Source organism: Dromiciops gliroides, chromosome 1 (genome assembly GCF_019393635.1).
Source record: "Dromiciops gliroides isolate mDroGli1 chromosome 1, mDroGli1.pri, whole genome shotgun sequence".
Lineage (NCBI taxonomy): Eukaryota > Metazoa > Chordata > Mammalia > Microbiotheria > Microbiotheriidae > Dromiciops > Dromiciops gliroides.
In genome coordinates, this window is record NC_057861.1 from 633,523,032 (window position 1) to 633,536,625 (window position 13,594).

Consider the following 13,594-nt stretch of genomic DNA (forward strand, 5'->3'; position numbering starts at 1 on the left):
CAGTGATCATTCTCCCTTCTAAGGCTTTCGAGGTTAGAACACTTAGAAATATATATATATATATACATATATTTTTTTTCCTATCTCGAAGTTGTAAAACATTATGTAAACCATAAAATGAGTTATTACCCCACTACCTTAAACCCTTTGGGAGATGCTAAAAGCTGTGTACATATATACTTCTTTATATGTGATGGTGACATTCTTCTTGACCCTACATCAGTACATAAAGATGGGCCTTAAAGACTTTAGAAAGCTAAAATATGAACGGACTGTCAAAGATCATCTTGTCCAATGTTCCCCCAAACTCTATTTATTCCAAAGGAATCACACCAAGTTGTTAACATATTTGTGATTCCTGCTTCATCCCCTTTCCACATTGCCTTTATTTCCCTGGTATTGGAGAATTTCGTCTTCCAATTTTACTTAAGATGGGGAGGACAGAGTAATGAAACATAAAATTAGCAGTTTTCCTCTTAAATAGGAGCCTCAACTAGGTGCAAGAAGCCTTCATCAAAAGCTTTCTCCAAACCACCAAAGCCTTGATGACTTGACTGGTGGGTCGTCTTGTTCCATCACTTGGGGAAAGCATAGTTCGAAACAAATATGTAGAAAACTGTTCTTATAACAGATCCAAACCACCTGTTGACCTATTAACGAGACCTCACCACCCCTTTTCCCATTGGAGCTGTTAATAAATGAACAAAACTTTTTAAAAATAGTTTTATCTTACTGAATTTACCTAAGACACCTATATAGTTAATGAGAATTAGCGGGTCGAAAGGACGGGAAGCAAAAGCCTAAAAAAAAAACGCCACCGGCGAACAAATAAATGTGGGCTCCTTACTCCACAGGAAATGTCACTACTACCCCCCACCCCCCGGATCTTTTTGCCCTCAAACCGAGCCTTATATGAGTCCCGGTAAGGCGGAGGGATCAGAGATTGCCCGGCTGTAGTGTGACGTTGCACATGAGGCGCTAGCTCTACTAGGTAGGAAAATCGTACATGCGTAGTGGCTGCCTATAGCTTGTCTCCTTTCTTGCCCCTCCCCCAGTACTTCACACGCTCATTGTCAAGCGACGGCGGCGAGCGGGCGGTCACGGGGCGCGCTAGAGACTCCGATACCTTGCGCGCGTGCGCCCTTCGCTTTCTTCCCCCCCCCAACCCCCGCTCCTATTCCCTACTCCGAGTTTTCCCCGTGTGCTAGGGGCGCGAGATTCACCTTTTTTTTTTTTTTTTTTTTTTTTTTTTTTTTGCTATCCTTCCTCTCTCAACCTAGAGCTAACTGCCTAGGAGAGAGTGCTTCTCTACTCTTCCCTCCCTCGCTCCCAGGGGCTTTCATACGCGCGCGCGCACTCTCCACTAACCCCCCCTTTTTCGTACTGTTTCGCGCACGCGCGCCGGCTCGCGCCCTCTCTCTCGCTTTCCTCAAGCCCGCGAGATCCCCCCTTCCGCCTCGCGGCGCCTTCTCGCGCCGCCGCCTCCTTGTATCCCTCACACATCGGCCCCCCCACCCGCTAACGGCGGCGCCCCTTCTCCCCAACCTCCTTCACTCCCCGCGCGCTCGGGCGGGCCCAGCCCCAGCCCAGTCCTCCCCCCCCCCCCCCAATCTCCCCTTCCGGACGCCGCCACCATGTTGAAGCCGCAGCCGCCTCAGCCATCTCAGCCCCAGCAGACACCCATCCAGCAACCGGCACCAGCACGCCGGCCTCCCGGGGGGAACCAGCCCGCCCAACGGAAGCCTCGTGGGGACCCCAGCCTCCGCCTCGGCCCCGGGGCCGCCCACCGCTGCTTCCCCGGGCCTCGGGCCTCCTGCCGGAGGCAGTGGGATCCGCCGGGGAGGTGAGGGGGTTCTGCCGCCACAGCCGCCAACACATCAGCATCAGGAGCGGCCCGGGGGCGCTGCTACTGGCAGTACCAGGTGAAGAGGGACAGGACATGGGGGGGATGACGGGATATGGGACGGCCGAAGGCCCCCTGCTTGTTGGTAAATGCCTGTCTGCCATCCAGGGGCGGGAATGAAAGCCCACGGAGTCCCTTGACTCGGCCGCTTTCAGAGGGAGACAGTGTCCAAGGTTGGACGGTGGGCTGCATTTGTGCCGGGGGGAGCAACACTAGGGTCCCCTGTCCAACTTGCAGGAGGGGTTCGGCGGGGGCTCTTGTGCTCAGCCAATGGGGATGAAAGAGGAAGCGGCGTGTGCCCCTATGGTCTGACCAATAGAGGAGATGGGGTCCCTGCGTTGAACCAATGCAGGGTGGGGGATCCTTCATATAATCCCGTTTGGGGGAGAGGGGTTCCTAAGACAGGCTAAATGGTGGGGCATGATGGGGGAAGGGGGTGGCCCTTTTTCCAACAAGCAGGTTGCTCCGGGGAAAGGAGCCTAGCCTTAGCGGGCTCGACTAGGTGGGAATTCTTTACCTACCCTAGACCGGGAGGGATAGACTGGGCAGGTTGGAATGCCCGCCACCCCCGGCCTAGGAGGAGGCAGTGCCAGACTCTGTGGAGGAGCGAGCGAGAGGGCGAGTGTCTGTGTGTGTGTGTGTGTGTGTGTGTGTGTGTGTGTGTGTGTGTGTGTGTGTGTGTGTGTGTGTGTGTGTGTGTGTGTGAGAGAGAGAATGAATGTGTCTGTGTCAGTGTGTTGAGGGGGGGTCGTCAGTGGGGGGGATTAAGGAGGTAAAGGTGAGTAGGGTCCCCGGCTCAATTGATGTGAAGGGTCTCGCGGTCCCAAAGCTCAGCCAATGGGTGGGAAGAGGCGGGAAGGGGTCCCTAGCTATAGCCAATGGGGGGGGCGTGGAGTCCACCGTTGGGCCAATGGGTAGAGAAGAAATAGGTTGCGCCTCTCCCCCCCCCCCCCCGGGAACTGCAGACCCTGTATAACCCCCTGTGCGCGCGCGCACCCCAGTACGTGCGCGTGAAGAAGGTGCCGTCTTATGACAGGGTGTTAGTACAGTGCTCCTGGCAGCTCTGTGAGAATAGCTGTAAGCCGGCACGGTCTAGTCCAGTGTTCGGCTGGCTGTTTCTAAGGTCAGGGCGGGGGTGGGAGCTCGGCGGACCATACATCTCTCTCGTGGAGCTTATTGAGGCTGTACGCAGGCGCTCTGGGGGCAGGAAGGCGAGCGAGCGTGAAGGAAGCCTGAGGGCTTTAGTACGCAGGCGCTGAATGGGTGAGGCCTCCCTGTGGATAGTGTCTGCGTCTGCGCGGTCCCCTCACCCCGCCAAACGGCCCCCCCCCTCCCCCCAACGGCCAGTTACATCAGCCTGTGAGGACCCTGGTATCAACGGCGGTTAGTTCTCCCCAGAATGGGTAATGGGGTTTTTCACAGGGGTGGAGACAATTGTCTTACGTGGACTATTTAAGGGGCTTGCTAGAGGTGCCTTTGGCTCTCTCTATGGGGTGATGGGTTTATATTGACTAGTCTTAGATCGGCTCCATGTGTTTGGTTTGTTTGACCATTGGTTCCTTGTTCTTGTTGTCTTCTTTAAGCCTTTATCTCTGTTCCCTTCACTTTGGGGGAGAACTGCAGGAAGATTGCCTGTTAATTTCTTGTTTCACAGAACAGTTTGGACAGGGAATTAGACCAGGGGCTTTGAAGTCATCTCCCTCTTCTAGTTCTTTGCCTGTTTAAGATGAGGACAAACATGAAGGCTTTTATAGATTTTCATGGCTCTGTGCTTGAAAAGTCACAGAGACATCCCTTTATGCAGCCTTAATTTCTTTCCTCCTATAAAAGAAGGGGATCTTTTTTCTCTGGTTTATGTTGGGTTAAACATTCCATTCCTTGTATATATGGGTCTAGGAGGAAATTGGGCAGACAAATAACTAAAAGTGTCTTTGCTGTTTTCTCTTATAGGGGACAGAGCACAGGAAAGGGGCCCCCACCATCACCTGTGAGTGCCTTTCCAATTGTCAATTGGGGATGTAAAAGGGTGAAGTGGGAACAGATGGGATGGTACAGAAAAATGGAGATCATTGGGCAAAAGAGATGTCAGGAAGGTAGGGGTAGAATAGGACACCTGCTATCTGTCTTCCCTTTTTACTCATTAATTTGTCACCTTCATGTTATTTTCAGGTATTTGAGGGTGTATATAATAATTCTAGGATGCTGCACTTCCTTACTGCTGTCGTGGTATGTACCTGTCTTCTAAGATGGCTTGGTAGGGATTTTAGATAAGTATAATGTGAGATCTTTAATTGTCATTCTTTCTGCCAGGGCTCCACTTGTGATGTAAAGGTGAAAAATGGTACCACATATGAAGGTATTTTCAAGACTCTGAGTTCAAAGGTAAGTATATTCATCATCTTGGCTTGGAAGTTGGAACCAGTTGGAAAGGGAGGTATATGGGAAAGGCAGGGCAGTCAGTCTTAGAGATAGTCTTAAAAACTCTACCATTCTGCACAAATGCTTAGCCTAGCGTTGCTTGTTGTAATAATTTTATATTTCATTATGATAAGCGCTGTTGCTTGAAAAATGCAGGTATGCAATTTTCATATTAAAATATCTCTGACCTGATTTCTTTTCATTGTTAAAATTATGTAAAGTATGTGATTGGTGTTAGGAAGAGATTAGGAGGTAGGAAGTATAATTGGAAATATTTGGGAAGGAGATAGGAAGGGCAGGGTACCACAACAAGTTCTATACTTTTGGGGAAATTTCAGACTGGATTTACCTTCTCTATTGCTCACCTGAGACTTTGGGGGTGGCTCTTGCAGTTTGAACTAGCAGTGGATGCGGTCCATAGGAAGGCTTCCGAGCCAGCGGGTGGTCCCCGTCGAGAAGACATTGTGGATACCATGGTGTTTAAGCCAAGTGATGTGATGATGGTTCACTTCCGAAATGTTGACTTCAATTATGCCACTAAGGGTAATGTGTTGGGGAGCTTATTTGTGTTTTGGGAGGAGAGGGAATGTTTCCTGCCTTTATTTTTTGCTGCCCAAAGTGGCAGCTTGAGGGAATATTTTTCTTTTTTTTATTTCTGAAATCCCTTTTCTTTGGGTCTCTTCAAGAAGAGTGGGAGTTCTGGGGCAGCTAAGTGGCTCAGTGGATAGAGCACTGGCCCTGGAGTCAGGAGGACCTAGGTTCAAATCCAGCCCCAGATACTTTCTAGCTGTGTGATCCTGAGCAAATTACTTAACCCTGTTTCTCCCCCCACAAAAAAAAGAGTGGGGTTGTACTGAGGTTTTGTTTTTCCCAGAACTGTCATCCCTATTCTGCCCTTCTTCTGAGCTTTCGAGAGGTAGAAGGATGTCTGAAACCTCATGGTTTTTTTTTTTTTTTAGTGAGACAATTGGGGTTAAGTGACTTGCCCAGGGTCATACAGCTAGTAAGTGAAAAGTGTCTGAGGCCAGATTTGAACTCAGGTACTCCTGACTCCAGGGCCGGTGCTCTATCCACTGCACCACCTAGCTGCCCCCCCCCCTTTTTTTTTTAACCTCATGTAATTCTTGATCTCAAATTCTATTTCCACAGACAAGTTCACAGATTCTGCCATTGCCATGAACTCAAAGGTGAATGGTGAACACAAAGAGAAGGTGCTACAGCGCTGGGAAGGGGGTGATGGCAACAGTGATGACTATGACCTTGAATCTGATATGGTACAGTATATCTTTTGAGAACTTCTATAGTCTTAACAGTCTGGGAGCCCAGATGGTAGGGTTGTGTTGGGTTAGTGGGCATGTTCTGTCAGTCTGGGTTTAAAGTCAGTTTAAGATGGTGTCTGTAGAAAGGTATTGTGGAGGTACTATTACTGGTTCTTTCCTAAAACTTGTAGTCTTATTTTCTCCCCTTCTTCCTTAACATCTGTCTTTCCCTTGTTTCCCTTGCAGTCTAATGGATGGGACCCCAATGAAATGTTCAAGTTCAATGAGGAAAACTATGGAGTAAAAACAACTTATGACAGTAGCCTCTCGTCTTACACGTGAGTTTCTTGAACACCCTCCAGAGGTAGAATTAGGCAAAACAGACTCTGTCCAAAGGGGTAGAAACCTAAACAACCACTTCTGATACTGACCAACCCCCCCCCCCCAATCTTTTCTCTCTTGCTTGGCCTTGCTTGTGATGAATTATGTGTGGGGATCCTCTAGGGTCCCCCTGGAGAAGGACAACTCAGAAGAGTTTCGTCAGCGGGAGCTCCGTGCAGCTCAACTGGCCCGAGAAATAGAATCCAGTCCCCAGTACCGCTTACGCATTGCTATGGAGAATGATGACGGACGGACAGAAGAGGAGAAACATAGTTCTGTGCAGCGACAGGGCTCAGGCCGTGATAGTCCCAGTTTAGTGTCTAGGTCAGTACCTTGTTAAGGGCCCCAGGGTTGGGGGAAAGGAGGAGGTTGGGGGAGGGGGGGGACTGGCATAGAAAATAGATGTTCTTATTGGCAGGGTTTGGCCACAATGGGAGAGAGATTAAATACATAGTTCTGCAGCAACAGGTCTTAGTCTGGAATAGACATCCTTAGATAATATCAGAAAGGAAATTAGGAAAAAATAGGTAAAAAGCCCTAGTAAAGTGATTTAGAGGAACAAAACCCCTCTGTGGTTTTGGGGTTTGGGTTTTTGTTAACTTCATTCACTCCCCTTTCCCAGGGAAGGGAAATATATTCCTCTGCCCCAGAGGATGAGGGAGGGAGGCCCCCGAGGAGGAGTTCGCTGCAGCAGCTCCAGGGGTGGTCGACCTGGCATTGGTTCCTTGCCCCCTCGGGGCGGCCCCCACCATCCTGACAGCAGTGGTCCCAGTCCTGGTCCTGAGCCCCGTGGCATCAATGGAGGTGAGTTGGGATTGTGTAGGAAAAAGGGGAATCAAGAAAGTGTGACTGGAATGGGGCCAAAGGGGTAATGTTAGTGCTATTCCTTGGTAACTCTATTTGCCCTTTTTGCTAGATCATTTTTCTTACCTTTAGGTCCTTCCCGCATGTCCCCAAAAGCCCAGAGGCCCCTTAGAGGTGCAAAGACTATGTCTTCCCCTAGCAGCCGGCCCCCTGGAGAAACTTCTGCCCCACCTCCTACAGGTAAGACTTCTGAATTGTATTAAGAAAATGAAAATGATTGCTATGTATAGAGAGAGGTAAAGAGGAATAAACTGTGGGAAAGTGTCCTGGGTGGAATTAAAGAGAAATGTGTGGAAAGAATGCCAGCACAGCATTGGGAAGGGAGGATAGAATAATAAGGAATTCTGTGTTGTTGGAATGGGAGAGGTGTGTATTTGAGGCTCTGGGAATAAATACATGTTAAATAAATGAAAAAGAAATGTAACTTGCCTGTATGTATTGTTTAACTTGTTGATGACAAAAACCTCTTCTCCCCACTCTGGTAGTTGGTCGGATGTACCCCCCTCGTTCCCCTAAGTCAGCTGCTCCTGCCCCAGCCTCAGCTTCCTGTCCTGAGCCACCTGTAGGCTCTGCAGTTCCCACCTCTTCAGCCTCCATTCCTCCTGTTACGTCAGCTATGGAACCTGGAGCTGGCCCCATTTCCCCAAGCTCCCCAAAGGTTACAGCTCCTAATGATGGTAAGGAGAATGATGAGAGTCTTAAGGGAAGGACAAAAGATAAAACTTGGTTGGGTTTTTAAATGTATGTCTTTTCTTTATTTTTCTTTTCACTAAGGGAAAGAATTACCCCAAAAGGAACCTGGGAGAATTCTGGAGCCACCAGAGCTAGCCCGAATAGCTGGGAAAGGTGAAGATTAGTTTCTTCCTCTCCTCAACTTTGAACACTAAGTATCTTTTTCTCATCCTTGAATGTTAGATGATCTCTCTCCCCTCCCCCTCCCCCCCCAGTATATTGGAGGGATGGTGCAGCTAGGTGGCACAGTGGATAAAGCACCGGCCCTGGATTCAGGAGGACCTGAGTTCAAACTCGGCCTAACACTTGACACTTACTAGCTGTGTGACCCTGGGCAAGTCACTTAACCCTCATTCCCCTGCCCCCCCTCCCCCTCCCCCCAAAAAGAAGAAGAATGGGGAAGGGATAAGAGAGCTATTAAGGAATTCATTCCAATACATCTCATTTTGTTCACTTAAGATTCCTTCTGTGTTGTTTTTTTCTCTAGTTTCTGTACTTAAGACCCTATTTAGCCATCATAGGAAGGGGGGGATACTTTCCTGTGATATCTTATTCCCTTTTCTGTTGTTCCCCTACATAGCCCCTGGTCTTCAGAATGAACAAAAAACGTTATCAGTTTGGAAGAACTAAAGAAGTTTGGGGCTCAGTTTAAGGTGAGGATTCGGAAGATTGGGGGAATGAGTTGTGAAATGTGGACAGGGCAAAGGGATTTGGGAGAATGAACTACAGATAAGAAATGTGGCCAAGCATAAATGGGCCCAAAAATTTTGGAGAGGGTAAAAAATCGAGATGATTTTCGAGGAGATATGAGAGACAGGAGCTGGGGTGGAGCAGCAAATACATATGTGTCCTTTCAGATGTGTGGTTTTTCTTACCTGCAGCTCCAGTCCAGCAGTTCTCCTGAGGCCAACCTGGATCCTTTCTCCCCCCGGGGCCCCAAGGAGGGCGGAATGGAAGCCAAAGGAAAGGAAAAGGAAGTGGAGGGTCTTCTGACTCCAGAGCCCTTGCTGTCCTCTGGCTCCTCTAAAACAGAATCTCCACCTGAAAAGGAGGAAAAACTGTCCCTCCCCTCAACAGGAGGGGCCGAGGGACCAGAGCAAACCCAAGCACCTCGACAGAACCAAATGGGCAGTCCTCCAGGGGGCATCAGCAAGGGGGATGACAAGGAAGAGGGACCTGTCACTGAGTAAGTGGGCTGGGCACCTGGGGTAACATGCTTGGGGGAAGGAGGGCAGAGAAGGAAGGAATCCAGGAAGAATGCAGAAAGATGGGGATATTAAGCCAATAAGAGACTAACTGTTATTAACCTTGTGTTTCTCTCACAGTCAAGTGAAGAAGTCAACACTGAACCCCAATGCCAAGGAGTTCAACCCTTCAAAACCTCTGTTGTCTGTGGTAAGATGGGAGGAGAAGAAGAAAGAAGAGATTTTTAGAGAGTTGAGAGAGGACAGGGATAAAGGATTTTCTGATAAACTAGGGGGACAGTCTGGGTCAACAGTAGTTCATAACATTTCTGCCTTACCTGGAAGTAGGCAGTGTTTCTGAGAAGGGATGAAGAGGGAATATGTTAAGGGAAACAGGCAGAGTATTTTAAGAATACTTGAATACATATAAGGTTAGGTTGGATAGCTGAGAATAGAGGTAGGACAAAAGAGTGAAGTTTTAAAAGGTGCTTGGTAGGCCTGAGAGGCAAAGGTATTTGCCTGCTGTGTACTTAGAGTTCTTAGGGAGGTGTGCTATCTTCCCTTAATTCCCTCCCTTTTATTTGTCATAGAACAAGTCAACCAGCACCCCAACTTCCCCAGGTCCCCGGACTCATTCAACTCCTTCAATCCCAGTGCTGACAGCCGGCCAGAGTGGGATGTACAGCCCCCAGTACATCTCCTATATACCTCAGATCCACATGGGGCCAGCGGTGCAGGTGAGAAATGAAAAGGGGGTTGGGAAGGAGAACAAATATGACATGTAGCTCTTAGGATTTGTTACAACTTCCTGAGAGCAAAGAACTCGACCGAGTCTGATTGGATGATTTAAAAGGGAACCCTAGGGGCAGCTAGGTGGCGCAGTGGATAGAGCACCGGCCCTGGAGTCAGGAGTACCTGAGTTCAGATCCTGTCTCGGACACTTGACACTTGCTAGCTGTGTGACCCTGGGCAAGTCACTTAACCCCCATTGCCTCACAAAAAAACAAAACAAAAAAAAAGGGAACCCTAGCCCTGGTCCTTTTGATCTCTCCTCTCCAGGCTCCTCAGATGTACCCGTATCCTGTATCTAACTCTGTGCCTGGTCAGCAGGGCAAATACCGGGGAGCTAAAGGTAAGAGTGGGGAAAAGAGGCCTAAATCGTGCAGCAGCATATGAGTTGTTGTCAAGGGATTGGGGAATGTTGGGTCATTAATTGGTGGTGAGTTAGAAACACTCCATCCTGCCTTCAGATTTCTCTGAGCTTCAGCTGTCTCCCTTCTCCTCTACAGGTTCCTTGCCCCCCCAACGCTCTGACCAGCACCAACCAGCCTCAGCACCCCCTATTATGCAGGCGGCAGCAGCTGCAGGGCCTCCTTTGGTGGCAGCCACACCATACTCTTCCTATATCTCCTATAATCCCCAGCAATTCCCAGGCCAGCCTACTATGATGCAGCCCATGGCCCATTATCCCTCACAGGTAATTGGGGATGGGACTCATTTAAGAGAATACCCATAGGTGTTTGTTGGCCTTCCACCCTACTCCTGACACTCCAGGATTTGGGGGAGGATAAGGTCACATGCAAACTGGCATTTGTCAGAGGTATAGAACATATCAAGAAGGAAACACAAGCCTTCCCTTAGACTTCCTTCTTTCCCTATCCTCTAGCCTGTCTTTGCCCCAATGCTTCAGAGTAACCCAAGGATGCTGACGTCAGGCAGCCACCCCCAGGCCATCGTCTCATCTTCTACTCCTCAGTACCCTCCAGCAGAACAGCCCACCCCCCAAGCCCTTTATGGTAAGTACTTAAAAGTTTTAGATTCTTTATCCTGAAAAATAAGCTCCCTGCCCTTTTCGTGCATTCTTTCTGCTGATTCTCTCTCTCTTTCCTGCTGCAGCCACTGTTCACCAGTCCTATCCACACCATGCCACGCAGCTCCATGCCCACCAGCCGCAGCCAGCTACCACCCCTACTGGGAGCCAGCCGCAGTCCCAGCATGCGGCCCCCAGCCCTGTCCAGGTGCCTGACATGGGAGACGAATAAGAGTTGAGGCAAAATAAATACTTGAGTTATAAAAATGATGGGGGTAGAACTGGGAAGAAAGAGGGATGGAGAGTGGATCCATCATCAGAATGGGTTTAGTGTTTGAGGTGGCACAGAGTAGAGCAAGGTGTGGAAATAGTTTGCTGCTTGCCTGTCTTTGGAACTCATCCTCTTTCTTCTAACAGCATCAGGCAGGGCAGCCGCCACATTTGGGTAGTGGGCAGCCACAACAGAACTTGTACCATCCAGGTGCCTTAACAGGCACACCACCATCTCTGCCACCGGGACCCTCTGCCCAGTCCCCTCAGAGCAGCTTCCCTCAGCCAGCTGCAGTCTACGCCATCCATGCTCACCAGCAGCTGCCCCATGGCTTCACCAATATGGCCCATGTCACCCAGGTAACTATTTCAAAGTAACACTTTCTAAACTCTAGTATATTTACACTTTAGGACTTGATTATTCTGGCCACCGGAGTAGTTTTGCCAGCCTTGTTGAATGTCCCACTAACTCCCCTATTGTGATTTTTTTTTTCTCGTATGAGGTATTTTATTTTTTCCGTTACATGTAAAGATAGTTCTCAACTTTTGTTTATACATGCTTTACAATCTATTGTGATTTTTAATGTGATCTATATTATTTAGGCCACAATAGTCATTCTTTTCCAGACTTGTCTTCTAAATTCATTGTGTATTCCCATCTCACCTGTTCTGGAGTAGAAAAACAAACCCAGAAGCATCTTTCTCCTCTTACAGTTATTTGTAGTAGCTGTCTGAGATGGTTTTTCTTTGTTCCTTGTTAAGTCCTCACATCTGCTTCTTTTTTGAAGGCCCATGTCCAGACTGGAATCACAGCAGCCCCACCCCCTCATCCTGGGGCTCCCCACCCACCCCAGGTGATGCTGCTGCACCCACCCCAGAGCCATGGGGGTCCACCTCAGGGGGGTGTGCCCCAGAGTGGTGTGCCTGCTCTTTCTGCTTCCACACCTTCACCCTACACCTACATCGGACACCACCAAGGTGAGCAGACAGGCCATGCTTATTTGCCTTTCCAAGAAGGGAGGGATAAATCTACCAGAGGGGAGGTAGACGAAAAGATTCATGGAATCCAGTTGAGTGAGGCAGTTTGGCAAGGAATATTTTACGCTGGTGGCAAGAAAGAACTGTGATAGAGAATGGGAGACAGAAAGGCTTCCTGCTAGATGTTGCCTATATGCTGCATCTGGTCTGCAAAAGGTTTCGATATGGTTTGTAGGCCATAGCTACTGCCTGAATTTGGTTAATTTGTTGCTCCATTCTTCGCACTCTGTCCTTGATCTTGTCACCTAATAACCTGACTTGTGGTTTATCAGGTTGTGATTAACTGTAGTGCCAAATTAGGAAGGGTTAAGGCAGGATTGAGGCTGATGAAGGTGGGAGTGAGAGCTTGTCAGAAATGAAAACTAACTTGAGAAACAGGCACGTGCTTTGAAAGGGCCAGTTAACATTGGACTTTGTGGTTTGTTGTTTTTACATAAATGTGGCCTCCTCCTTCAGAGAAGTTGGACAGCACTGGACCAAGGTGTAGATGGCTAGGTTCTAATGTTCCTGATCTCTTCTCTTTCCCCTTCAACCAGTTCAATCTCATCCCTCCCAGCAGCTCCCCTTCCACCCCCCGGGGAACTGAAGATGGTTCTGGCCGTCACTTGAGAGACTTCCTTGAGTGGAGGGAGGAGTGACCTATGTCTCTTCCCCCAGCAGCTTGGACCAGTTCTCTAGCCCTCCACTCCCCTCCCCAGCCCACCCCCACTGGGGGAGTAGGGAACTCCTACCAAGCACCTTGAATGGGGCAGGGGGCAGAATGAGGGGGGGACCTCAAGGCGGGGCCAGGGTCCAGAGGGAGTGGAGGGTTCCTGCTTGGCCCATCCTTCCTCCTACCCCTCCCCTTCATTCCCTCCCATCCCCGCTGGAGACGGAAGATCTTTTATTTTCTATTATTTATAACCTCAGACTCGGGCTCCCCTACCCTTTTTTTCCCATTAACCTGAGACAGACACAATAGACAGATGCCCCACAAGGATGGTTGACAAGGACTTTTACTTTTTATTACATAAAAATATTTAAAAAAAAAAAACAGAAAAAAAATAAAATTTTAAACTAACTCAACATGCCTGGAATTCCCTCTCTGGGGAAAAGGACAAAGGTGCAACCCTAGTCTGTCACAAGACCAGGGCATCAAGGAAATACAGAGGTAAGAGATTGGGGGCCATAGTCCTTAAGTTGAGGGGAAGGGCAAATGTGTTGTCACCAATGAGCTTTGTCTGCTGTTTCCTTGTTTTTTCCTCATGTGTGGGAGGTGGGGTGCACAAGCATCTCTTTCTCCCTCTGACACAGAAGCAAGGTGGTATAGTGGAGAGAACACTAGAGTATGGACTCGATTTCCATGGCTATTTCTTATTACCTGTGTGACTGTAGGCCCTCAGTTACCTCATCTGTTAAATGGTATTGAGGGTGGAGGGTGTTTTCAAACCAGATGAACTTAAAGGTAATTCAAAATCTTATGAAGTTGCACTCCCAAAGAAAGAAATTCCTTTTTTTCTCTTGGGCTGCTAGCTAGAGTGAAGAGAACAACCTATTTTGGTAAGGGTGACCATTTGTTCTGAGCCTGTATTACTAGATTGTGAGGGTCTAAGTCACCAGTTTGAAATTGTTTACTATCTCATTTATTCCCTGAAAGCCTAATCTAATGGAGCCTAGTTTTCAAAAGGCCTGGTCTCATCTCAGCCTAGATCAGGCAAACTTATTTCTCAGTTCCATCATTAATAAATTGGTGGTG

General features: G+C 48.7%; 1 protein-coding gene across 1 annotated transcript; it reads left to right on the forward strand.

Annotated features, from left to right (window-relative positions):
* The first annotated feature begins 1,331 nt into the window (after window positions 1-1,331).
* ATXN2L (ataxin 2 like) lies at window positions 1,332-12,919 on the forward strand. The gene is given in 25 exon segments (XM_043967634.1): window positions 1,332-1,712; window positions 1,714-1,922; window positions 3,854-3,890; window positions 4,073-4,129; window positions 4,214-4,285; window positions 4,714-4,864; window positions 5,471-5,595; window positions 5,827-5,918; window positions 6,085-6,285; window positions 6,584-6,765; window positions 6,898-7,005; window positions 7,311-7,502; window positions 7,600-7,671; window positions 8,138-8,166; window positions 8,169-8,210; window positions 8,439-8,743; window positions 8,883-8,952; window positions 9,332-9,478; window positions 9,801-9,873; window positions 10,031-10,218; window positions 10,408-10,537; window positions 10,638-10,759; window positions 10,969-11,181; window positions 11,610-11,799; window positions 12,396-12,919. Coding segments are annotated over 25 exon segments (3,135 nt in total). The 5' UTR covers window positions 1,332-1,634; the 3' UTR covers window positions 12,446-12,919.
* Window positions 12,920-13,594: the final 675 nt, after the last annotated feature.